The sequence below is a fragment of the Salmo salar genome, chromosome ssa06 (genome assembly GCF_905237065.1).
Source record: "Salmo salar chromosome ssa06, Ssal_v3.1, whole genome shotgun sequence".
In the NCBI taxonomy this organism is placed as follows: Eukaryota; Metazoa; Chordata; class Actinopteri; order Salmoniformes; family Salmonidae; genus Salmo; species Salmo salar.
The window spans coordinates 83,032,921-83,060,752 of NC_059447.1; the positions used below are offsets into that span (position 1 = coordinate 83,032,921).

The window sequence follows — 27,832 nt, forward strand, 5'->3', positions numbered from 1 at the left end:
AAGGTAGGTTGGGGGATGGTGCAAAGGGGGGAGGGGGTCAACTGTCCTCCCTGTACTCAAAGAGGCCAACGTCATGACACCTAATAATCCCCACTTTACAATTGGCTCATTCATCCCCCTCCTCTACCCTGTAACTATTCCCCCAGGTTGTTGCTGTAAATGAGAATGTGTTCTCAGTCAACTTACCTGGTAAAATAATAAATAAAAACCTGACACACTTGTCTAAATTGATGGGTCATGTGAAGTAAATGCTGTAACCACCCCCCTAGCCACATCTAGCTGTGGATGGGTCACTATTGTCTAGACATGTACTCATGAAATACAATTGATGGCCATAATCACCTCCAGACACACCTGGCTAAATTGATGGGTTGTGTAATCATCTGGCAAAGTTTTTTGTTTAGACATGTAGCTAGCTAGCTAGCAAAGTAATGAACTGGCATAATCCCTACTACTACCAACCAATACAAACATTGTCATAGCTGTAGTAGGACATTGACCTCATCCCGTCAGTTGAGGATGCCTGGTTGTTCTTTAAAAGTAATTTCCTCACCATCTTAAATAAGCATGCCCCTTTCAAAAAATGTAGAACTAAGAACAGATATAGCCCTTGGTTGACTCCAGACCTGACTGCCCTCGACCAGCACAAAAACATCCTGTGGAGGACTGCACTAGCATCGAATAGTCCCCGGGATATGCAACTTTTCAGGGAAGTCACGAACCAATACACACAGTCAGTTAGAAAAGCAAAGGATAGCTTTTTCAAACAGAAATTTGCATCCTGTAGCTTTAACTCCAAAAAGTTCTGGGACACTAAAGTCCATGGAGAATAAGAGCACCTCCTCCCAGCTGCCCACTGCACTGAGGCTAGGAAACACTATCACCACCGATAAATCCACAATAATCGAGAATTTCAATAAGCATTTCTCTACGGCTGGCCATGCTTTCCTCCTGGCTACCCCAACCCCGGCCAACAGCTCCGCACCCCCACAGCTACCTGCCCAAGCCTCACCAGCTTCTCCTTCACCCAAATCCAGATAGCAGATGTTCTGAAAGAGCTGCAAAACCTGGACCCGTACAAATCAGCTGGGCTAGACAATCTGGAGCCTCTCTTTCTAAAATTATCCGCCGCCATTGTTGCAACCCCTATAACTAGTCTGTTCAACCTCTCTTTCGTATCGTCCCAGATTCCTAAAGATTGGAAAGCGGCCGCGGTCATCCTCCTCTTCAAAGAGGGAGACCCAAACTGTTACAGACCTGTATCCATCCTGCCCTGCCTTTCTAAAGTCTTCGAAAGCCAAGTTAACAAACAGATCACTGACCATTTCGAATCCCATTGTACCACCCATCGTAGCCGTCTTCATCGACCTGGCCAAGTCTTTCGACTCTGTCAATGACCGTATTCTTATCGGCAGACTCAACAGCCTTGGTTTCTCAAATGACTGCCTCGCCTGGTTCACCAATTACTTCTCAGATAGAGTTGTGTGTGTCAAAACGGAGGGCCTGTTGTGCGGACCTCTGGCAGTCTCTATGGGGGTACCACAGGGTTCAATTCTCGGGCGGACTCTTTTCTCTGTGTATATCAATGATGTCGCTCTTGCTTCGGGTGATTCCTTGATCCACCTCTACGCAGACGACACCATTCTGTATACATCTGGCCCTTTGGACACTGTGTTAACCTGTTAGGGCTAGGGGGCAGTATTGACACGGCCGGATAAAAAACGTACCCGATTTAATCTGGTTACTACTCCTGCCCAGTAACTAGAATATGCATATAATTATTGGCTTTGGATAGAAAACACCCTAAAGTTTCTAAAACTGTTTGAATGGTGTCTCTGAGTATAACAGAACTCATATGGCAGGCCAAAACCTGAGAAGATTCCATGCAGGAAGTGGCCTGTCTGACAAGTTGTGTTTCATCTTGGCTCTTTTTATTGAAGACTGAGGATCTTTGCAATAACGTGACACTTCCTACGGCTCCCATAGGCTCTCAGAGCCCGGGAAAAAGCTGAACGATATCGAGGCAGGCTCTGGCTGAAACACTTTATCGTGTTTGGCAAGTGGCCGATCAGAGTACTATGGGCTTAGGCGCGTGCCCGAGTCGACCGAATGCTTTATTTTCTTTCGTCTGTTTACCTAAACGCAGATTCCCGGTCGGAATATTATTGCTTTTTTATGAGAAAAATGGCATAAAAATTGATTTAAAACAGCGGTTGACATGCTTCAAAGTACGGTAATGGAATATTTACAAATTTTTTGTCATGATGCCGGGCTATCTACTGAGAATATTGCAAAATGTGCTTTCACCGAAAAGCTATTTTAAAATCGGACATATCGAGTGCATAGAGGAGTTCTGTATCTATAATTCTTAAAATAATTGTTATGCTTTTTGTGAACGTTTATCGTGAGTAATTCGGTGAAAGCACATTTTGCAATATTCTAAGTAGATAGCCCGGCATCACAGGGCTAGCTATTAAGACACCCAGCAAGTTTAGCACTCACCAAAGTCAGATTTACTATAAAAAAAATGTTATTACCTTTGGTGTTCTTCGTCAGAATGCACTCCCAGGTCTTCTACTTCAATAACAAATGTTGGTTTGGTCCCAAATAATCCATTGTTATATCCAAATAGCGGCGTTTTGTTCGTGCGTTCAAGACACTATCCGAAAGGGTAAAGAAGGGTGACGAGCATGGCGCATTTCGTGACAAAAAAATTCTAAATATTCCATTACCGTACTTCGAAGCATGTCAACCGCTGTTTAAAATCCATTTTTATGCCATTTTTCTCGTAAAAAGCGATAATATTCCGACCGGGAATCTGCATTTAGGTAAACAGACGAAAGAAAATAAAGCATGGTGTCGACTCGGGCACGCGCCTAAGCCCATTGTCCTCTGATCGGCCACTTGCCAAAAGCGTAAATGTGTTTCAGCCTGGGGCTGCCTCGATATCATTCAACTTTTTCCCGGGCTCTGAGAGCCTATGGGAGCCGTAGGAAGTGTCACGTTACAGCAAAGATCCTCAGTCTTCAATAAAAAGAGCCAAGAAGAACAACAACTTGTCAGACAGGCCACTTCCTGTAAGGAATCTTCTCAGGTTTTTGCCTGCCATATGAGTTCTGTTATACTCACAGACACCATTCAAACAGTTTTAGAAACTTTAGGGTGTTTTCTATCCAAAGCCAATAATTATATGCATATTCTAGTTACTGGGCAGGAGTAGTAACCAGATTAAATCGGGTACGTTTTTTATCCGGCCGTGTCAATACTGCCCCCTACCCCCAACGGTTAAACCCCGAGCTTATGCCAACCACTCCTTCCGTGGCCTCAAACTGCTTAAATGCCATAAAATACCTCTCAATTGCCTCGCCGCCTGCCCTAGCATCACTACTCTGGGTTACTAATACCTATGTGGCTTATTACTTCCCATATAAGCTCTCCATAATCTAGAAGCGGCTTCCTATTTCGCAAAAGGCTCTTTGCCAAACATACCCTCGTAAAACTGACTATCCTACCGATCCTCCACTTCAGCGATGTCATTTGTAAGTCGCTCTGGATAAGAGCGTCTGCTAAATGACTTAAATGTAAATGTAAATTTACAAAATAGCCTCCAACACTCTACTCAGCAAACTGGATGCAGTCTATCACAGTGCCATCCGTTTTGTCACCAAAGCCCCATATACCACCCACCACTGCGACCTGTATGCTCTCGTAGGCTGGCCCTCGCTACATATTCGTCGCCAGACCCACTGGCTCCAGGTCATCTATAAGTCTTTGCTAGGTAAAGCTCCGCCTTATCTCAGCTCACTGGTCACAATAACAACACCCATCCGTAGCACGCGCTCAGCAAGTATATCTCACTGGTCATCCCCAAAGCTAACACCCACTTTGGCCACCTTTCCTTCCAGTTCTCTGCTGCCAATGACTGGAACGAATTGCAAAAATCGCTGAAGTTGGAGACTTATATCACCCTCACTAACTTTAAGTATCAGCTAAATGAGCAGCTTACCGATCGCTGCAGCTGTACATAGCGCATCTGTAAATAGCCCACCCAACTACCTACCTCATCCCCATATTGTTTTTATTAACTTTTTTGCTCTTTTGCACACCAGTATTTCTACTTGCACATCATCATCTGCACATATCACTTCAGTGTTACTTCGCTAAATTGTAATTACTTCGCTACTATGGCCTATTTATTGTCTTACCTCCTTACTCCATTTGCACACGCTGTATATATATTTTTCTATTGTGTTATTGACTGTACTTTTGTTTGTCCTATGTGTAACTCTGTGTAGTTTTTTATCGCACTGCTTTTCTTTATCTTGACCAGTCGCAGTTGTAAATGAGATCTTGTTCTCAACTACCCTACCTGGTTAAATAAAGGTGAAAATAAAAAATAAATAGTATGAATCTGCAGGTAGCTAAAGCTAAACAACCAGGTTCAATGTTCGCTAGTAAACATTAGGCTATAACTAAGAATGTAAATGGATTTCTGATTCAAATAATATTATTACACAGATCATATAGGTAATGTTAGCTAGTGAGCCAGCAAGCTAATATTCACGAGCAAGCTAACAGTATGCTTTAACTTCCAATGAAAATGACTTTCTGACCAAATGAGAAACTTATAATATCTGAAACTGTAGCTAGACTCTTACATACATGGATGAATGCTTCACGACAGAATGGAACCATTTTAACTGTTTTGTTTGAAGCTACATCTTGTTTGGCCAGCGTTGTGTCAAGTCTCTCCGGTTCACACTGACCGTGGCGTTTGCAGAAAGTAGCAAATACATTTTTCCAACTGATCTGTCGATAGCGCCTGCAAAATTCAGGGCATCAATGTTGTTGCGAAAAGTAGCAAAAACGGTGCAGTAGAAAGGACTATCAACACATACTGAGCAGCTCACGTTAGAAACAGAATCATGCTACATGGCAGACCAATCCAAACTCATCTCCCGGCATGTCCAGCCCATACATTATCTCAGCCAATCATGGCTAGCGGGAAGGTTCCTGACTTTTTCAGTGGCAAAACCAACTAGGCTCGTAATTTAACAATTTTATTTAGTGATGGAATAGTTTTTTTATTAAGGCACATGAAAGTTCACATGTTTCAGAAGGCATTTCTGCCACAAAAAGCATTTTGATTAAAAAATGTATGTTACGTTCAAATGCCTCTCCTGTGAAGTAGTGACGTGTGACATATGCCCAGTTCACTGAGACGAGTCATATTTGAGATCAGTGCCAAAACTGAAGTTGTGAGCTGTAGGTTAGATGTGGATCTTGTCAGGGTGTGGATGCAGATTATAATTTTTTTAGCTGCAGTGAAGCAGACCTGCAATAGGCTTACGGGGAGGAGCTCTATTTTGTCAGGGGGGAGGGATCTAAACGGCCAGCCACTCCCAGACTCCTGACCTGGAATAAGGTGCAGAGTGGAATCCACAGCGTCATGGCAACCATCTGCATTCCTTTCTCCTCCTCTTCCTTCCTCCTCCTCTTCCCTCCTTCCCTTCCTCTGTGTTCAGCTCCTGCACAGGATCACATTAATATTCCTTTGAAGCCTGTTTCAACTGCAGCCAGATATCTCTCCCTCCCTCCTCTCTCCCTTTCCCTCTTCTCTCTCCTTCACTCATCTCTCTCTTCCTCTCCCTCTGAACTCCCCCTCTTCCTTTCTTTCTTTTTTACTTAGACTCAATCTCCTTCCCCTCACTCTCTCTCTCTTTTTTTCTTTCTCTCAGGGATCACTCTCTCCTATTTATCACACTTCAAGGAGGGGCACACCCACCTCACATTTTATTACCTTTAGTGAGGAGTTCCCCCAACACACCATTTTTTTTTTACATTTTAGAAATTTAGCAGACGTCCCTATCCAGAGCGACTTAAAGTTAGTGCATTCGTCTTAAGATATACTATACAGTTGAAGTCAGAAGTTTACATACAATTTAGCCAAATATATTTAAACTCAATTTTTCAAAATTCCTGACATTTAATCTTAGTAAAAATTCAGTTAGGATCACCACTTTATTTTAAGAATGTGTAATAGTAGAGAGAATGATTTATTTCAGCTTTAATTTTTTCCATCACATTCCCAGTGGGTCAGAAGTTTACATACACTCAATTAGTATTTGGTAGCATTGCCTTTAAATTGTTTAACTTGGGTCAAACGTTTCGGGTAGCCTTCCACAAGCTTCCCCACAATAAGTTGGGTGAAGTTTGGCCCATTCATCCTGACAGAGCTGGTGTAACTGAGTCTGGTTTGTAGGCCTCCTTGCGCGCAAACTCTTTTTCAGTTCTGCCCACAAAATTTCTAAAGGATTGAGGTCAGGGCTTTGTGATGGCCACTCCAATACCTTGATTTTGTTGTCCTTAAGCCATTTTGCCACAACTTTGGAAGTATGCTTGGGGTCGTTGTCCATTTGGAAGACCCATTTGCGACCAAGCTTTAACTTCCTGACTGATGTCTTGAGATGTTGCTTCAATATATCCACATAATTTTGCTTCCTCCTGATGCCATCTATTTTGTGAAGTGCAGCAGTCCCTCCTGCAGCAAAGCACCCCCACAACATGATGCTGCCACCCCCGTGCGTCACGGTTGGGATGGTGTTCTTCGGCTTGCAAGCCTCCCCCATTTTCCTCCAAACATAACGATGGTCATTATGGCCAAACAGTTCTATTTTTGTTTCATCAGACCAGAGGACATTTCTCCAAAAAGTGCAATCTTTGTCCCCATGTGCAGCTGCAAACCATAGTCTGGCTTTTTTGGAGCAGTGGCTTCTTCCTTGCTGAGCGGCTTTTCAGGTTATGTCGATATAGGACTCGGTTTACTGTGGATATAGATACTTTTGTACCGGTTTCCTCCAGCATCTTCACAAGGTCCTTTGCTTTTGTTCTGGGATTGATTTCCACCTTTTGCACCAAACTATGTTAATCTCAAGGAGATAGAACGCATCTCCTTCCTGAGTAGTATGACGGCTACGTGGTCCCGTGGTGTTTATACTTGCGTACTATTGTTTGTACAGATGAACGTGGTACCTTCAGGCATTTGGAAATTGCTCCAAGGATGAACCAGACTGATGGAAGTCTACAATTTATTTTCTGAGTTCTTGGCTGATTTCTTTTGATTTTCCCATGATGTCAAGCAAAGAGGCACTGAGTTTGAAGGTAGGCCTTGAAATACATCCACAGGTACACAACCAATTGACTGAAATGATGTCAATTAGCCTATCAGAAGCTTCTAAAGCCATGCCATTTTCTGGGATTTTCCAAGCTGTTTATCTTCTTATGGGCAGGTGAGAGAGACTGAGGAGGGGTATCTGGGTGAGAGAGATTGAGGAGGGGTAGCTGGGTGAGAGAGACTGAGGAGGGGTATCTGGGTGAGAGAGACTAAGGAGGGGTAGCTGGGTGAGAGAGACTGAGGAGGGGTATCTGGGTGAGAGAGATTGAGGAGGGGTAGCTGGGTGAGAGAGACTGAGGAGGGGTATCTGGGTGAGAGAGACTAAGGAGGGGTATCTGGGTGAGAGAGACTGAGGAGGGGTATCTGGGTGAGAGAGACTGAGGAGGGGTATCTGGGTGAGAGAGACTGAGGAGGGGTATCTGGGTGAGAAAGACTGAGGAGGGGTGGTTGTGATTGTAAGGAATACTGCAGTCTGAAAGGAAGAACCCCCCCCCGCACACACACACACACACACACACACACACACACACACACACACACACACACACACACACACACACACACAGCATTGCCCTTGTAATTCAGGGTAGTGTGTGCTCCCTGTTCCCTCTTTCTTTCTTTCTCTCTCTCTCTCTCTCTGCAAATGTCAGCACTCTCACATGTATTTGCCAGAGCCCAGAGCACTGGTCTACACTCTCTGTTTACCTCTGTCCCTACAGCAATCCCTTTTACCTCCTCTCATCCCCCTCTCTCATTTTCCTTACCATCCTCTCTCCTCCCTCTCTCTCCTCCCTCTCTCTCAACCCTCTCTCTCTCATTCTCCTCATATCCCCTCAGCCATTTTTCTCTCATTCTACTCTCCACCTCCTCTCTGTCATCCCTTTCTCTTGTTTTATTTCCCCACCATCTCTCTCTCTCTCTTACCCCCTCCTGCTCTCCATCAGTGGTTAAAAATGTAACAATTTTCCTGGTGTCCAAGTGTCCTTACTTGTAGTGTCTTGGAGTTGGTTGAGTGCAGCGATGGTAGCGCTACTCTTCGTCACTTTCTAAGTCAGTCTATTTATAAAGATGTATTTGTATATCTTATATACTGTAAGCGCCACAGTAATCACTTATACCATGAAACACCTTGTCTCTTTCTTAGGAAGTCTCTCACTTTCTCTCTCTCTCTCTCTCTCTCTCTCTCTCTCCCTCTCTCTGTGTTATTCTATCTCTGAGCACAATGATGACTCATGTGGCTCACACCTGCTCAAAAGTCATGGAACACAATGGTTGCAGATGTGTCTGTCTGTCTGTCTGTCTGTCTGTCTGTCTGTCTGTCTGTCTGTCTGTCTGTCTGTCTGTCTGTCTGTCTGTCTGTCTGTGGACTGGGGGAGATTATTTTGTAATCTCTATATATTGCCCCACTTTACTGATGATTTCTCTCTCTCTCGCTCTCTCTCTCCTTCTCTCTCGCTCTCTCTCTCGTTCTCTTCATCCAGTGAGTGACAGCTGTTTTAGGAACCTGGCAGAGGACCGCAGTGGAATCAACCTCAAAGATCTGGTGCACGACCCCTCCCTGTAAGTCTTCCAACTCTAAACCCCCAGCACAGTCTACATCCGACACTGGGACCATGCTACAACAGACACACACACACACCCTTGTGTTGTACCAGGAAACCTGGTCTGCTCTTGTTTATTACCAGTTGGAGCATGGTGTATTAGTGTAGATGTGTCAGGGTGTAGATGTGTAAATGTGTCAGGGTGTAGATGTGTCAGGGTGTATCAGTATAGATGCCTCAGGGTGTATCAGTGTAGATGTGTCAGGGTGTATCAGTGTAGATGTGTCAGGGTGTATCAGTGTAGATGTGTCAGGGTGTATCAGTGTAGATGTGTCAGGGTGTATCAGTGTAGATGTGTCAGGGTGTATCAGTGTAGATGTGTCAGGGTGTATCAGTGTAGATGTGTCAGGGTGTATCAGTGTAGAGGTGTCAGGGTGTATCAGTGTAGATGTGTCAGGGTGTATCAGTGTAGATGTGTAAATGTGTCAGGGTGTAGATGTGTAGATGTGTCAGGGTGTATCAGTGTAGATGTGTCAGGGTGTAGATGTGTAAATGTGTCAGGGTGTAGATGTGTCAGGGTGTATCAGTGTAGATGTGTAAATGTGTCAGGGTGTAGATGTGTAGATGTGTCAGGGTGTATCAGTGTAGATGTGTCAGGGTGTAGATGTGTAAATGTGGCAGGGTGTAGATGTGTCAGGGTGTATCAGTGTAGGTGTGTCAGGGTGTATCAGTGTAGGTGTGTCAGGGTGTATCAGTGTAGATGTGTCAGGGTGTATCAGTGTAGATGTGTCAGGGTGTATCAGTGTAGATGTGTCAGGGTGTATCAGTGTAGATGTGTCAGGGTGTATCAGTGTAGATGTGTCAGGGTGTAGATGTATACATGTGTCAGGGTGTAGATGTGTAGATGAGTCAGGGTGTGTTAGTGTAGATGTGTCAGGGTGTATCAGTGAAGATGTGTCAGGGTGTATCAGTGAAAATATGTCAGGGTGTATCAGTGTAGATGTGTCAGGGTGTATCAGTGTAGATGTGTCAGGGTGTATCAGTGTAGATGTGTCAGGGTGTAGATGTGTAGATGTGTCAGGGTGTAGATGTGTAGATGTGTCAGGGTGTATCAGTGTAGGTGTGTCAGGGTGTATCAGTGTAGATGTGTCAGGGTGTATCAGTGTAGATGTGTCAGGGTGTATCAGTGTAGATGTGTCAGGGTGTATCAGTGTAGATGTGTCAGGGTGTATCAGTGTAGATGTGTCAGGGTGTATCAGTGTAGATGTGTCAGGGTGTAGATGTGTCAGGGTGTATCAGTGTAGATGTGTCAGGGTGTATCAGTGTAGATGTGTCAGGGTGTAGATGTGTAGATGTGTCAGGGTGTATCAGTGTAGATGTGTCAGGGTGTCTCAGTGTAGATGTGTCAGGGTGTATCAGTGTAGATGTTTCAGGGTGTATCAGTATAGATGTGTTAGGGTGTGTTAGTGTAGATGTGTCAGGGTGTAGATGTGTAGATGTGTCAGGGTGTAGATGTGTAAATGTGGCAGGGTGTAGATGTGTCAGGGTGTAGATGTGTCAGGGTGTATCAGTGTAGATGTGTCAGGGTGTATCAGTATAGATGTGTTAGTGTAGATGTGTCAGGGTGTATCAGTGTAGATGTGTCAGGGTGTCTCAATGTAGATGTGTCAGGGTGTCTCAGTGTAGATGTGTCAGGGTGTATCAGTGTAGATGTGTCAGGGTGTATCAGTATAGATGTGTTAGGGTGTGTTAGTGTAGATGTGTCAGGGTGTAGATGTGTAGATGTGTCAGGGTGTAGATGTGTAAATGTGGCAGGGTGTAGATGTGTCAGGGTGTAGATGTGTCAGGGTGTATCAGTGTAGATGTGTCAGGGTGTATCAGTATAGATGTGTTAGTGTAGATGTGTCAGGGTGTATCAGTGTAGATGTGTTAGGGTGTGTCAGCGTAGATGTGTCAGGGTGTATCAGTGTAGATGTGTCAGGGTGTAGATGTGTAAATGTGTCAGGGTGTATCAGTGTAGATGTGTCAGGGTGTAGATGTGTAAATATGGCAGGGTGTAGATGTGTCAGGGTGTATCAGTGTAGATGTGTCAGGGTGTAGATGTGTCAGGGTGTATCAGTGTAGATGTGTCAGGGTGTATCAGTATAGATGTGTTAGTGTAGATGTGTCAGGGTGTATCAGTGTAGATGTGTTAGGGTGTGTCAGCGTAGATGTGTCAGGGTGTATCAGTGTAGATGTGTCAGGGTGTAGATGTGTAAATGTGTCAGGATGTATCAGTGTAGATGTGTCAGGGTGTAGATGTGTAAATATGGCAGGGTGTAGATGTGTCAGGGTGTATCAGTGTAGATGTGTCAGGGTGTATCAGTGTAGATGTGTCAGGGTGTATCAGAGTAAATGTGTCAGGGTGTATCAGTGTAGATGTGTCAGGGTGTATCAGTGTAGATGTGTCAGGGTGTGTTAGTGTAGATGTTTCAGGGTGTATCAGTGTAGATGTGAAGATGTATCAGGGTGTATCAGTGTAGATGTGTCAGGGTGTGTTAGTGTAGCTGTGTCAGGGTGTATCACTGTAGATGTGTCAGGGTGTAGATGTGTAGATGTGTCAGGGTGTATCAGTGTAGATGTGTCAGGGTGTATCAGTGTAGATGTGTCAGGGTGTAGATGTGTAAATGTGTCAGGGTGTAGATGTGTCAGGGTGTATCAGTGTAGATGGGTCAGGGTGTATCAGTGTAGATGTGTCATGGTGTGTTAGTGTAGATGTTTCAGGGTGTATCAGTGTAGATGTGAAGATGTATCAGGGTGTATCAGTGTAGATGTGTCAGGGTGTGTTAGTGTAGCTGTGTCAGGGTGTATCAGTGTAGATGTGTCAGGGTGTAGATGTGTAGATGTGTCAGGGTGTATCAGTGAAGATGTGTCAGGGTGTATCAGTGAAGATGTGTCAGGGTGTATCAATGTAGATGTGTCAGGGTGTATCAGTGTAGATGTGTCAGGGTGTATCAGTATAGATGTGTCAGGGTGTATCAGTGTAGATGTGTCAGGGTGTAGATGGGTAAATGTGTCAGGGTGTATCAGTGTAGATGTGTCAGGGTGTATCAGTATAGATGTGTTAGGGTGTGTTAGTGTGGATGTGTCAGGGTGTATCAGTATAGATGTGTCAGGGTGTATCAGTATAGATGTGTCAGGGTGTATCAGTATAGATGTGTCATGGTGTGTCAGTGTAGATGTGTCAGGGTGTATCAGTGTAGATGTGTCAGGGTGTATCTGTATAGATGTGTCAGGGTGTATCAGTGTAGATGTGTCAGGGTGTATCAGTATAGATGTGTCAGGGTGTGTCAGTGTAGATGTGTCAGGGTGTATCAGTGTAGATGTGTCAGGGTGTATCAGTGTAGATGTGTCAGGGTGTATCCGTGTAGATGTGTCACGGTGTATCCGTGTAGATGTGTCAGGGTGTATCCGTGTAGATGTGTCAGGGTGTATCAGTGTAGATGTGTCAGGGTGTGTTAGTGTAGATGTGTCAGGGTGTAGATATGTAGATGTTTAAGGGTGTATTAGTGTAGATGTGTCAGGGTGTCTCAGTGTAGATGTGTCAGGGTGTATCAGTGTAGATGTGTCAGGGTGTATCAGTATAGATGTGTTAGGGTGTTTAGTGTAGATGTGTCAGGGTGTATCAGTGTAGATGTGTCAGGGTGTAGATGTGTAAATGTGTCATGGTGTAGATGTGTCAGGGTGTATCAGTGTAGATGTGTCAGGGTGTAGATGTGGAAATGTGTCAGGGTGTATCAGTGTAAATGTGTCAGGGTGTAGATGTGTAAATGTGTCAGAGTGTAGATGTGTCAGGCTGTATCAGTGTAGATGTGTCAGGGTGTATCAGTGTAGATGTGTCAGGGTGTATCAGTGTAGATGTGTCAGGGTGTATCAGTGTAGATGTGTCAGGGTGTGTTAGTGTAGATGTGTCAGGGTGTATCAGTGAAGATGTGTCAGGGTGTATCAGTGAAGATGTGTCAGGGTGTAGATGTGTAAATGTGTCAGGGTGTAGATGTGTAAATGTGGCAGGGTGTAGATGTGGCAGGGTGTAGATGTGTTAGGGTGTAGATGTGTCAGGGTGTATCAGTGTAGATGTGTCAAGGTGTATCAGTATAGATGTGTTAGGGTGTGTTAGTGTAGATGTGTCAGGGTGTATCAGTGTAGATGTGTCAGGGTGTATCAGTGTAGATGTGTCAGGGTGTAGATGTGTAGATGTGTCAGGGTGTAGATGTGTAAATGTGGCAGGGTGTAGATGTGTCAGGGTGTAGATGTGTCAGGGTGTATCAGTGTAGATGTGTCAGGGTGTATCAGTATAGATGTGTTAGTGTAGATGTGTCAGGGTGTATCAGTGTAGATGTGTTAGGGTGTGTCAGCGTAGATGTGTCAGGGTGTATCAGTGTAGATGTGTCAGGGTGTAGATGTGTCAGGGTGTATCAGTGTAGATGTGTCAGGGTGTATCAGTATAGATGTGTTAGTGTAGATGTGTCAGGGTGTATCAGTGTAGATGTGTTAGGGTGTGTCAGCGTAGATGTGTCAGGGTGTATCAGTGTAGATGTGTCAGGGTGTAGATGTGTAAATGTGTCAGGATGTATCAGTGTAGATGTGTCAGGGTGTAGATGTGTAAATATGGCAGGGTGTAGATGTGTCAGGGTGTATCAGTGTAGATGTGTCAGGGTGTATCAGTGTAGATGTGTCAGGGTGTGTTAGTGTAGATGTTTCAGGGTGTATCAGTGTAGATGTGAAGATGTATCAGGGTGTATCAGTGTAGATGTGTCAGGGTGTGTTAGTGTAGCTGTGTCAGGGTGTATCAGTGTAGATGTGTCAGGGTGTAGATGTGTAGATGTGTCAGGGTGTATCAGTGTAGATGTGTCAGGGTGTAGATGTGTAAATGTGTCAGGGTGTAGATGTGTCAGGGTGTATCAGTGTAGATGGGTCAGGGTGTATCAGTGTAGATGTGTCATGGTGTGTTAGTGTAGATGTTTCAGGGTGTATCAGTGTAGATGTGAAGATGTATCAGGGTGTATCAGTGTAGATGTGTCAGGGTGTGTTAGTGTAGCTGTGTCAGGGTGTATCAGTGTAGATGTGTCAGGGTGTAGATGTATAGATGTGTCAGGGTGTATCAGTGAAGATGTGTCAGGGTGTATCAGTGAAGATGTGTCAGGGTGTATCAATGTAGATGTGTCAGGGTGTATCAGTGTAGATGTGTCAGGGTGTATCAGTATAGATGTGTCAGGGTGTATCAGTGTAGATGTGTCAGGGTGTAGATGGGTAAATGTGTCAGGGTGTATCAGTGTAGATGTGTCAGGGTGTATCAGTATAGATGTGTTAGGGTGTGTTAGTGTAGATGTGTCAGGGTGTATCAGTATAGATGTGTCAGGGTGTATCAGTATAGATGTGTCAGGGTGTATCAGTATAGATGTGTCATGGTGTGTCAGTGTAGATGTGTCAGGGTGTATCAGTGTAGATGTGTCAGGGTGTATCAGTGTAGATGTGTCAGGGTGTATCAGTGTAGATGTGTCAGGGTGTATCAGTATAGATGTGTCAGGGTGTGTCAGTGTAGATGTGTCAGGGTGTATCAGTGTAGATGTGTCAGGGTGTATCAGTGTAGATGTGTCAGGGTGTATCCGTGTAGATGTGTCACGGTGTATCCGTGTAGATGTGTCAGGGTGTATCCGTGTAGATGTGTCAGGGTGTATCAGTGTAGATGTGTCAGGGTGTGTTAGTGTAGATGTGTCAGGGTGTAGATGTGTAGATGTGTAAGGGTGTATTAGTGTAGATGTGTCAGGGTGTCTCAGTGTAGATGTGTCAGGGTGTATCAGTGTAGATGTGTCAGGGTGTATCAGTATAGATGTGTTAGGGTGTTTAGTGTAGATGTGTCAGGGTGTATCAGTGTAGATGTGTCAGGGTGTAGATGTGTAAATGTGTCAGGGTGTAGATGTGTAAATGTGTCAGGGTGTAGATGTGTCAGGGTGTATCTGTGGAAATGTGTCAGGGTGTATCAGTGTAAATGTGTCAGGGTGTAGATGTGTAAATGTGTCAGAGTGTAGATGTGTCAGGCTGTATCAGTGTAGATGTGTCAGGGTGTATCAGTGTAGATGTGTCAGGGTGTATCAGTGTAGATGTGTCAGGGTGTATCAGTGTAGATGTGTCAGGGTGTGTTAGTGTAGATGTGTCAGGGTGTATCAGTGAAGATGTGTCAGGGTGTATCAGTGAAGATGTGTCAGGGTGTAGATGTGTAAATGTGTCAGGGTGTAGATGTGTAAATGTGGCAGGGTGTAGATGTGGCAGGGTGTAGATGTGTTAGGGTGTAGATGTGTCAGGGTGTATCAGTGTAGATGTGTCAAGGTGTATCAGTTTAGATGTGTTAGGGTGTGTTAGTGTAGATGTGTCAGGGTGTATCAGTGTAGATGTGTCAGGGTGTATCAGTGTAGATGTGTCAGGGTGTAGATGTTTAAATGTGTCAGGGTGTAGATGTGTCAGGGTGTAGATGTGTTAGGGTGTAGATGTGTCAGGGTGTATCAGTGTAGATGTGTCAAGGTGTATCAGTATAGATGTGTTAGGGTGTATCAGTGTAGATGTGTCAGGGTGTGTTAGTGTAGATGTGTCAGGGTGTAGATATGTAGATGTGTAAGGGTGTATTAGTGTAGATGTGTCAGGGTGTCTCAGTGTAGATGTGTCAGGGTGTATCAGTGTAGATGTGTCAGGGTGTATCAGTATAGATGTGTTAGGGTGTTTAGTGTAGATGTGTCAGGGTGTATCAGTGTAGATGTGTCAGGGTGTAGATGTGTAAATGTGTCAGGGTGTAGATGTGTCAGGGTGTATCAGTGTAGATGTGTCAGGGTGTAGATGTGGAAATGTGTCAGGGTGTATCAGTGTAAATGTGTCAGGGTGTAGATGTGTAAATGTGTCAGAGTGTAGATGTGTCAGGCTGTATCAGTGTAGATGTGTCAGGGTGTATCAGTGTAGATGTGTCAGGGTGTATCAGTGTAGATGTGTCAGGGTGTGTTGTGTAGATGTGTCAGGGTGTGTTAGTGTAGATGTGTCAGGGTGTATCAGTGAAGATGTGTCAGGGTGTATCAGTGAAGATGTGTCAGGGTGTAGATGTGTAAATGTGTCAGGGTGTAGATGTGTAAATGTGGCAGGGTGTAGATGTGGCAGGGTGTAGATGTGTTAGGGTGTAGATGTGTCAGGGTGTATCAGTGTAGATGTGTCAAGGTGTATCAGTATAGATGTGTTAGGGTGTGTTAGTGTAGATGTGTCAGGGTGTATCAGTGTAGATGTGTCAGGGTGTATCAGTGTAGATGTGTCAGGGTGTAGATGTTTAAATGTGTCAGGGTGTAGATGTGTCAGGGTGTAGATGTGTAAATGTGTCAGGGTGTATCAGTGTAGATGTGTCAGGGTGTATCAGTGTAGATGTGTCAGGGTGTAGATGTGTAAATGTGGCAGGGTGTAGATGTGTCAGGGTGTATCAGTGTAGATGTGTCATGGTGTATCAGTATAGATGTGTCAGGGTGTATCAGTGTAGATGTGTCAGGGTGTATCAGTATAGATGTGTCAGGGTGTATCAGTGTAGATGTGTCAGGGTGTATCAGTGTAGATGTGTCAGGGTGTATCAGTATAGATGTGTCAGAGTGTATCAGTGTAGATGTGAAGATGTGTCAGGGTGTATCAGTATAGATGTGTCAGGGTGTGTTAGTGTAGATGTGTCGGTGTAGATGTGTAGATGTGTCAGGGTGTCTCAGTGTAGATGTGTCAGGGTGTATCAGTGTAGATGTGTCAGGGTGTATCAGTATAGATGTGTCAGGGTGTATCAGTGTAGATGTGTCAGGGTGTCTCAGTGTAGATGTGTCAGGGTGTCTCAGTGTAGATGTGTCAGGGTGTATCAGTGTAGATGTGTCAGGGTGTATCAGTATAGATGTGTTAGGGTGTGTTAGTGTAGATGTGTCAGGGTGTATCAGTGTAGATGTGTTAGGGTGTATCAGTGTAGATGTGTCAGGGTGTAGATGTGTAAATGTGTCAGGGTGTAGATGTGTCAGGGTGTATCAGTGTAGATGTGTCAGGGTGTATCAGTATAGATGTGTTAGGGTGTGTTAGTGTAGATGTGTCAGGGTGTATCAGTGTAGATGTGTTAGGGTGTATCAGTGTAGATGTGTCAGGGTGTAGATGTGTAAATGTGTCAGGGTGTAGATGTGTCAGGGTGTATCAGTGTAGATGTGTCAGGGTGTAGATGTGTAAATGTGTCAGGGTGTATCAGTGTAGATGTGTCAGGGTGTATCAGTGTAGATGTGTCAGGGTGTAGATGTGTAAATGTGTCAGAGTGTAGATGTGTCAGGGTGTATCAGTGTAGATGTATCAGGGTGTGTTAGTGTAGATGTGTCAGGGTGTGTTAGTGTAGATGTGTCAGGGTGTATCAGTGAAGATGTGTCAGGGTGTGTCAGTGAAGATGTGTCAGGGTGTATCAGTGTAGATGTGTCAGGGTGTATCAGTGTAGATGTGTCAGGGTGTAGATGTGTAAATGTGGCAGGGTGTACATGTGTCAGGGTGTATCAGTGTAGATGTGTCAGGGTGTATCAGTGTAGATGTGTCAGGGTGTATCAGTGTAGATGTGTCAGGGTGTAGATGTGTAAATGTATCAGGGTGTAGATGTGTCAGGGTGTATCAGTGTAGATGTGTCAAGGTGTGTCAGTGTAGATGTGTCATGGTGTATCAGTATAGATGTGTCAGGGTGTATCAGTGTAGATGTGTCAGGGTGTATCAGTATAGATGTGTCAGGGTGTATCAGTGTAGATGTGTCAGGGTGTATCAGTGTAGATGTGTCAGGGTGTATCAGTATAGATGTGTCAGGGTGTATCAGTGTAGATGTGTCAGGGTGTATCAGTGTAGATGTGTCAGGGTGTACATGTGTCAGGGTGTATCAGTGTAGATGTGTCAGGGTGTATCAGTGTAGATGTGTCAGGGTGTATCAGTGTAGATGTGTCAGGGTGTAGATGTGTAAATGTATCAGGGTGTAGATGTGTCAGGGTGTATCAGTGTAGATGTGTCAAGGTGTGTCAGTGTAGATGTGTCATGGTGTATCAGTGTAGATGTGTCAGGGTGTATCAGTGTAGATGTGTCAGGGTGTATCAGTATAGATGTGTCAGGGTGTATCAGTGTAGATGTGTCAGGGTGTATCAGTATAGATGTGTCAGGGTGTATCAGTGTAGATGTGTCAGGGTGTATCAGTGTAGATGTGTCAGGGTGTATGTGTCAGGGTGTATCAGTGTAGATGTGTCAGGGTGTGTCAGTGTAGATGTGTCAGGGTGTATCAGTGTAGATGTGTTAGGGTGTATCAGTGTAGATGTGTCAGGGTGTATCAGTGTAGATGTGTCAGGGTGTGTCAGTGTAGATGTGTCAGGGTGTATCAGTGTAGATGTGTCAGGGTGTGTCAGTGTAGATGTGTCAGGGTGTGTCAGTGTAGATGTGTCAGGGTGTATCAGTGTAGATGTGTCAGGGTGTATCAGTGTAGATGTGTCAGGGTGTATCAGTATAGATGTGTCAGGGTGTATCAGTGTAGATGTGTCAGGGTGTATCAGTGTAGATGTGTCAGGGTGTATCAGTGTAGATGTGTCAGGGTGTATCAGTGTAGATGTGTCAGGGTGTATCAGTGTATATGTGTCAGGGTGTATCAGTGTAGATGTGTCAGGGTGTATCAGTGTAGATGTGTCAGGGTGTGTCAGTGTAGATGTGTCAGGGTGTGTCAGTGTAGATGTGTCAGGGTGTATCAGTGTAGATGTGTCAGGGTGTATCAGTGTAGATGTGTCAGGGTGTATCAGTGTAGATGTGTCACGGTGTATCAATATAGATGTGTCAGGGTGTATCAGTATAGATGTGTCAGGGTGTATCAGTGTAGATGTGTCAGGGTGTATCAGTGTAGATGTGTCAGTGTGTATCAGTGTAGATGTGTCAGGGTGTATCAGTATAGATGTGTCAGGGTGTATCAGTATAGATGTGTCAGGGTGTATCAGTGTAGATGTGTCATAGAGCCCATCCACAGCCCAGTCTGCCTGTAATGTCCTGTAGTGTGTTATTTGGAATCCTGTGGCATGTTTTATACGTTACGCTGTATTGGGACACAGTGATGGAGCTAGAGCTGACACCACTAGCTAACTAGACTGTGAACCAGGCTGTCACACACTCATTAGTGTGTACAGATTTGGGGGGGGGGCTGTTTGTGTTGAGGGGGTGGGGTGCTGTGTGAGCGTGTGTGTATGCCTGGATGCATAATTGCCTGTGTTTGTGTGTGTGTGCGCGTGTGTCAGTGTTGAGGACCATGCTGGTTAGCCAGAGTGTGTCCATGTCTGGTGTATGATGGTCCTGGTAACTGATGTAGACTGTGTGTGACCCTCTCCTCCCCTCCCCTCTCTGAGCCGTGCTGAGCCGTGCTGAGCCGTGCTGAGCTGTGCCAGGCTTTGTTACATGTCACTTCATCCATCAGGATGACCAGCTAGACACACAAACATGTGCCACAACACACCGTGTCTGGGACACATAGACACACACACATGGGTCACAATGTGCCACAACACACCTTGTCTGGGACACATAGACACACACACTGGAGTATGTGCTCGATGTGTACAGTTCTCTCCTCCTGCTTGTTCTCGCGCGTGCGTGTGTGTGTAATCTCCTGCGTGTGTGTGTGTGTGCACGCCGGTGTGTGTATGGACGTTCTGGCACGTGTGTGTGTGTGTGTGTGTGTGTGTGTGTGTGTGTGTGTGTGTGTGTGTGTGTGTGTGTGTGTGTGTGTGTGTGTGTGTGTGTGTGTGTGTGTGTGTTGAAGGTTGTCTGAATATCCTCCTGGGGACTCCAGCCAACATGCACGCCGGTGTGTGTATGGACATTCTGGCACGTGTGTATATTCTCGTGTGTGTGTATTATCTCCTGCGTGTGTGTGTGTGTGCACGCCGGTGTGTGTATGGATGTTCTGGCACGTGTGTGTGTGTGTTGAAGGTTGTCTGAATATCCTCCTGGGGGCTCCAGCCAACAGTGTCGCTCGCCGCCCTCGAGTGACTTGTTGTAACATCCTTTTGTCAATTTGACAAATTGTCACGGCTAAAAGTAGGGGTTGTACGAATCAGATAGGTGACAATGCGCTAATTCCACCCACAGAATAGCCATCACTGGAAGGAGACAGAGACAGGACCGCTGGTTGTGCTCTAAATTAGCACACTAGGCTAAGCTAGCTAATGCTAGACTGTGAGAGTTTCTGTTTTAGCCAGTGTTAGCATTCATTGGCCTGTGCAAGCCTTAATTAATTAGCCGCTGCTTGTCATGCCATACATGTGTTATAGTGGAAATTATCTACTGTGCATGGACTTGTCAGGTGATGGTATCCCAGGTTGAGGCAAATAATGTGTTGGAGGGGGGTTAGATAGTTCAGAGAGAAAGAGATATCATCTGACCCTTATTTATACTTCTGAGCCAAGGTGAGCCGCATTGAGCTGGCCTGGTTACGCATCTACCATTGTTGCTAGAGCCGTGCTGGAAACGACAACGTGAAAGACAAATCCCAGCCAGCACAGTACAGATTATGTCTGCAGTATGGGGTATATAGAAAAGGGGAGAGTGGGGTAAATTGAGCCACCCTTGTTTCTAGGAAACCGTACATAAAACTTAGAATTTGACCAAATGTTTAGGAAGAGGTCTGAGAAGTCTGAGAAGGAAGAAACCACATAGAAAAAGTAGTCCACAAAAAAAAGGATTTTCACAAAGTCAAATTAATGAATTGTGTTGGTTTTTTGATGCTTGTATCTAAACCAAAGTAGATCATTTAAAGATTGTTGTATACATCAGTTGGGGTCTCTATAAGCTTCAATATGAGGTCCTAAACCTAGCATGAAAGTGCATCCTTGTACATTGGCTCACCTTACCCCATGGCCATTGGCTCAACTTACTGCAAGGCAAACATTTTGACTATATTAGCCCACACAGCTACATGTTTTCTTCCGATGGGTAATGTAAGCTGTTTGTTTAATTTAACCTTTATTTAACTAGGCAAGTCAGTTGAGAAGAAATTCTTATTTACAATGACAGCCTACACCGTCCAAACCCGGACGACGCTGGCCAGTCAGGAGATAACTTTATTAGGTGTTACACCTGTGTTTAAAAGTGTTAAAATTATCAAAAGACAAATGATCGTAATTGTGTTTGGGAAAAAAAGACAGACATGGTTTTAATTTAATTAAAAGGGTAGTGGTGATATTTCATTAAGAAAATACATTTATAGGCAGCTTAACTTCCCCTGTTTCTTGGCTCAATTTACCCCATACCTGGGTAAGTTGTGCCAAGAGACCACTTTTTTTTGGACAAGTTATCTTTTCAAAACGGTTATGTTTACATGACTTCTGATTGTTTCCAGAGTTACACAACATCCTGAAATATACGTAGATATCTTTGTTAGAAAGAATACTATATTTCCCTTGACGGAGTGATGCTGAATGTCAAAAATGGCTCAACTTAACCCCCTCTCCCCTATGTGTCCTAAATATGGTTGGATTGTTCTTTAGTCTATCTCTGTATGTGTTAGTCTAGGTCTGTGTGGTGGGGGAGTGTGTGTATTTTAGCAAGTGTTCAATGTGTGAGTGTTACAGTGAGTGTAGCCCCTTATAGAGCACTCAGAGCACTCAACACTGGCTGGTGGTGGGGATTGTGTGTTTGCAAAGCGAGGAGAGTCGCCTCAAACATACCCCCTCTCACTTAGGACATGTTGAAAGGAATTCCTGACCCTTGAGTGCTTCCCTACGTCACTACTATCACTGTCAGGCTCTACTGTTCTGTAGTTGTGTGCGTGTGTGTGCGTGCGCGTGCGTGCGTGTGTGTGTGTGTGTGATGGAGAGCCCTGTACAAAGGCCATGCATTATTAATGACACCACTACAGCAGATGGGCCTCATCATAGAGCAGGCCCACAATGACACCACTACAGCAGATGGGCCTCCACATAGAGCCTCATCATAGAGCAGGCCCACAACGACACCAATACAGAAGATGGGCCTCATCATAGAGCAGGCCCACAACGACACCAATACAGAAGATGGGCCTCATCATAGAGCAGGCCCACAACTTTACAGACCTGAACATCTGTGTCGCAGATGTGTGTGTGTCTGTGGGCAGGGGTAAGGGGTATTGGTTGGGGGGTTGTGTCTTTATCTGTTTTCTGGATCTCAGGTACCTGCAGTCCATCATCTAGGTACCTGCAGTCCATCATCTAGGTACCTACAGTCCATCATCTAGGTACCTACAGTCCATCATCTAGGTACCTACAGTCCATCATCTAGGTACCTACAGTCCATCATCTAGGTACCTACAGTCCATCATCTAGGTACCTACAGTCCATCATCTAGGTACCTACAGTCCATCATCTAGGTACCTACAGTCCATCATCTAGGTACCTACAGTCCATCATCTAGGTACCTACAGTCCATCATCTAGGTACCTACAGTCCATCATCTAGGTACCTACAGTCCATCATCTAGGTACCTACAGTCGTGGCCAAAAGTTTTGAGAATGACACAAATATTAATTTCCACAAAGTTTGCTGCTTCAGTGTCTTTAGATATTTTTGTCAGATGTTACTATGGAATACTGAAGTATAATTACAAGCATTTCATAAGTGTCAAAGGCTTTTATTGACAATTACATGAAGTTGATGCAAAGAGTCAATACTTGCAGTGTTGACCCTTCTTTTTCAAGACCTCTGCAATCCGCCCTGGCATGCTGTCAATTAACTTCTGGGCCACATCCTGACTGATGGCAGCCCATTCTTGCATAATCAATGCTTGGAGTTTGTCCGAATTTGTGGGTTTTTGTTTGTCTACCCGCCTCTTGAGGATTGACCACAAGTTCTCAATGGCATTAAGGTCTGGGCAGTTTCCTGGCGATGGAACCAAAATATCGATGTTTTGTTCCCCGAGCCACTTAGTTATCACTTTTGCCTTATGGCAAGGTGCTCCATCATGCTGGAAAAGGCATTGTTCATCACCAAACTGTTCCTGGATGGTTGGGAGAAGTTGCTCTCGGAGGATGTGTTGGTACCATTCTTTATTCATGGCTGTGTTCTTAGGCAAAATTGTGAGTGAGCCCACTCCCTTGGCTGAGAAGCAACCCCACACATGAATGGTCTCAGGATGCTTTACTGTTGGCATGACACAGGACTGATGGTAGCGCTCACCTTGTCTTCTCCGGACAAGCTTTTTTCCGGATGCCCCAAACAATCGGAAAGGGGATTCATCAGAGAAAATGACTTTACCCCAGTCCTCAGCAGTCCAATCCCTGTACCTTTTGCAGAATATCAGTCTGTCCCTGATGTTTTTTCTGGAGAGAAGTGGCTTCTTTGTTGCCCTTCTTGACACCAGGCCATCCTCCAAAAGTCTTTGCCTCACAGTGCGTGCAGATGCACTCACACCTGCCTGCTGCCATTCCTGAGCAAGCTCTGTACTGATGGTGCCCCGATCCCACAGCTGAATCAACTTTAGGAGGCGGTCCTGGTGCTTGCTGGACTTTCTTGGGTGCCCTGAAGCCTGCTTCACAACATTTGAACCGCTCTCCTTGAAGTTCTTGATGATCCGATAAATGGTGGATTTAGGTGCAATCTTACTGGCAGCAATATCCTTGCCTGTGAAGCCCTTTTTGTGCAAAGCAATGATGACGGCACGTGTTTCCTTGCAGGTAACCATGATTGACAGAGGAAGCAGAATGATTCCAAGCACCACCTTCCTTTTGAAGCTTCCAGTCTGTTATTGGAACTCAATCAGCATGACAGAGTGATCTCCAGCCTTGTCCTCCAGCCTAACTCACACCTGTGTTAACGAGAGAATCACTGACATTATGTCAGCTGGTCCTTTTGTGGCAGGGCTGAAATGCAGTGGAAATGTTTCTGGGGGATTCAGTTCATTTGCATGGCAAATAGGGACTTTGCAATTAATTGCAATTCATCTGATCACTCTTCATAACATTCTTGAGAATATGCAAATTGCCATCATACAAACTGAGGCAGCAGACTTTGTGAAAATGAATATTTGTGTCATTCTCAAACCTTTTGGCCACGACTTTACAGTCCATCATCTAGGTACCTACAGGACATCATCTAGGTACCTACAGTCCATCATCTAGGTACCTACTGTCCATCATCTAGGTTCCTACTGTCCATCATCTAGATGTTTGTGTGTATATAGCACATTTTATGTTTAGGTTTTCAATATATCACAAACTGTTTCTGCATATTGGTGCATACAGGACATCATCTAGGCCTATGTCTTGCTCTTTCTCTCTTCTGTCGTTCTTTCTCCCGCTCTCTCTTGTTCTGTCATTGTTTCTCCCGCTCTCTCTCGTTCTGTCGTTCTTTCTCCCGCTCTCTCTCGTTCTGTCGTTCTTTCTCCCGCTCTCTCTCGTTCTGTCATTGTTTCTCCCGCTCTCTCTCGTTCTGTCATTCTTTCTCCCGCTCTCTCTCGTTCTGTCGTTCTTTCTCCCGCTCTCTCTCGTTCTGTCGTTCTTTCTCCCGTTCTCTCTCGTTCTGTCATTCTTTCTCCCGTTCTCTCTCGTTCTGTCGTTCTTTCTCTGTCGTTCTTTCTCCCGCTCTCTCTCGTTCTGTCATTGTTTCTCCCGCTCTCTCTCGTTCTGTCATTCTTTCTCCCGCTCTCTCTCGTTCTGTCGTTCTTTCTCCCGCTCTCTCTCGTTCTGTCATTGTTTCTCCCGCTCTCTCTCGTTCTGTCGTTCTTTCTCCCGCTCTCTCTCATTCTGTCGTTCTTTCTCCCGCTCTCTCTCGTTCTGTCATTCTTTCTCCCGCTCTCTCTCATTCTGTCGTTCTTTCTCCCGCTCTCTCTCGTTCTGTCATTCTTTCTCCCGCTCTCTCTCGTTCTGTCGTTCTTTCTCCCGCTCTCTCTCGTTCTGTCGTTCTTTCTCCCGCTCTCTCTCGTTCTGTCATTCTTTCTCCCGCTCTCTCTCGTTCTGTCGTTCTTTCTCCCGCTCTCTCTCGTTCTGTCATTCTTTCTCCCGCTCTCTCTCGTTCTGTCGTTCTTTCTCCCGCTCTCTCTCGTTCTGTCGTTCTTTCTCCCGTTCTTTGTCTCGTTCATATCATTCTGTCTCTATGACTCTCTCTTGTTCATATCATTCTGTCTTTATGCCTCTCTATCTCGTTCATATCATTCTGTCTCTATGACTCTCTCTTGTTCATATCATTCTGTCTTTATGCCTCTCTATCTCATTCATATCATTCTGTCTCTATGACTCTCTCTTGTTCATATCATTCTGTCTTTATGCCTCTCTATCTTGTTCATTTCATTCTGTCTCTATGCCTCTCTCTGGCAGATTCTTCTCCTATTCGCTCTCTCCTTTTAATATTTTTTTATCCTAATCATTAACCATTTGCAATGAATGGCTAAACTTTATTTTAACTCTATCCAAAACCAAAACTTATCTTTGAAATTTGACATTAAGAGCAACGTTTCCCATGACTCCGAGGGTGGCGAGTTCAATCCCAGTGGTAGACACAGTATTATAATGTTTTATTACCCTATCCTAACCCTTAACCTAACCATTCACAATGTTTTATTATCCTAAACCTTAACCTAACCATTCACAATGTTTTATTATCCCTATCCTAAACCTTAACCTATCCATTCACAATGTTTTATTACCCTATCCTAACTCTTAACCCAGCCATTCACAATGTTTTATTACCCTATCCTAACCCTTAACCTAACCATTCACAATGTTTTATTACCCTATCCTAACCCTTAACCTATCCATTCAGAATGAATACCTAAACTTAATGTTTATTCAAATTGTTAACTTCGAAATGATAAGTTTAGAGGAACTTCAGAATTTGACGTTTGGAGAAACGTAGATAAACGTCAGAATCTGAAGGCAAATTGGTAAAACCGTGAGAAGTCAGCTGTGCATTAATCTACACACACTGCTGTGGAAAACACGTCCCCTACGACTGCTACACACATACTGTATACCAGTACGCAACAACACAAACACACACACGCACATGAACACACACACATACACTTGTATGCAACAACACACATACACACACTTCAGAGACAGGGCATCCCGAAACACTGCGACGAAGCAAACACACACTCACGATAAACCATGCACGAGGCAACCAGAGGCTTCAGATAGAATGGGGTTGCCTAGGAAACGGGTGGTGGGAAGGAACCCTAGTTATTTATGTTCAGCATATTTTCATTTGGGCTGAAACAGGGAGACAGGGAAAAAAACCTACAGAGAAGTGATTTGTCCTGACAGGTCCTTTACTTTCCCGGGGTGAAACACACTGTCTAAAAAGCCCCAGTACACACAAACACACACACGTACACACCTCATCGCTGAGAGTAAATCCTTCACACTCTCGACCGTTTAGAGTGTCTGTGTCTGTGTGTAGAGCTGTTTCACTTTCAGCCTGCCGATGTGTCTTCTCCTTTTGCTGCAATACCTGAGCTGGCCACCGGAGAGCGCCTTGGTTCACCGCTCAAGAGCAGACTCCTTGTGTGTGAGATCTCCCTAGTGGGCCGTCTTCAGGAATGCCTTTCAGGAGGGAATGTTCAAAGCCATTCACTGATCTCCTTCCCTCTCTGTTTCTGACTCTCTAGGCCTTCTCCTGGCTCCCTCCCCAAAGTTCAAAATATTTTCACTTGACCCTCCCGTTGTACCGTAAAATAAATTGAACACCCTCCCCATCATATAATTAACTCAAAATAATGTTTACGACCGATAATAACTGTAGCGACCCTGTATTTATAAATGTGGATATCGACTTTGTCACTTCAGTATGCTTTTGTGGCACAGTCGATGCCACGCAGGGCTACTGGCCAGAAGGTTGAGGGTTCGCCGACCACCACAGACGAGTTCACTCTCCCTGCCCATTTCATTACACTACGAGCCAGCTGCAGACAATTATCAACTAGAGGGCAATCTGATAATTATATAATGTAATTTTCCTCACACTTCAATAATATAGTTTTTTGTTTTCAACACGTTTAACACCACAATAAATAGACTATGTAAATCTGGACAAACAGAAAATACATCTCTCCCTACCTTGCAGGCTTACCCAGTATCAAAGGATTGGATTGACAATCTCCATATGTCATTAAACTTTTTGGTGTTTTGCAACAGATGTCTCTTTCCATTCATCAATTGGCCACTGCACAGTTTGGATTGATTGATTGATTTTATTTGTCAGTTAAAAAACGACATATACACAAAGATGACCTGGATTGCACATTAATGTTGTGAATTTATTTCCATTGTAGTCCATATGTTCTTATATAAATACATGTACAATTACATAGATACAGACACATCACAGAGATGGAGACGAAAAAATGCTCCACATTCGTATGAGGGGCAGAGTTTAATAAGTACAATTCTTACAAGCTTGTTTGGCTGGTAGCTTATTCTTTAGATGTTTGGGACTGCTGGTGAACAAGGGTGTGCAGGATTAACCAAAGAGACATGGACTAGCGTACTTACCAGAATCTTTAGGGTGTCTATAACTAGGTTTCCATCCAATTGGCGACAAATTTTCATGTGAATATTCTAAAATCTTCATAAAAACAATATGCCATTTCAGAGTTTGCTTTAGGAAAATTTGACGCCGGACAACATGACAGGGACATGGACATCATATGTATTCAGATCCAACCTGGCGCAGCTAGCGCCATCAATAAACGAGGGACATTGGCCAAATGAGCCTCATTTACGTGTCCTTAAAAACAGCCCGTAGGGGAGTTGCATGATGGGTCAAGACTGTAAATACCAATTGGATATCACGAAATTGGGGAGAAAAAGGGGTAAAAGTACAACAACAAAAAATGAAAAAATGCCCGTAGCAAAAACACTATTCCTTTTGTTTCACTGTGTAGCATATGAAAACTTTATAGCCTATTTTTGTGGGGGGTTTTAGGCTACTTTCCTAAAACAATAATTGTCCACATCACGGTTCAGCTGTCAGAGATTTGAGCACTAAATGTTTCAGGGTATTGCATACAAAGGCCTGTAGGCTTATGTGTCCTCTGTATGATATATTTTAATAACTATATATACAGT

General features: G+C 44.4%; 1 protein-coding gene across 11 annotated transcripts in view; it reads left to right on the plus strand.

Moving 5' to 3' along the window:
• LOC106608213 (gephyrin) overlaps positions 1–27,832 on the plus strand; it is a 186,584-nt gene that overhangs the window by 51,269 nt on the left and 107,483 nt on the right. For all 11 annotated transcript variants that reach the window (XM_014206027.2, XM_014206030.2, XM_045721084.1 and 8 more), the window contains exon 2: positions 8,656–8,734. In XM_014206027.2, the coding sequence (XP_014061502.1) occupies positions 8,656–8,734 (79 nt within the window). The remainder of the gene's footprint in view (positions 1–8,655; positions 8,735–27,832) is intronic.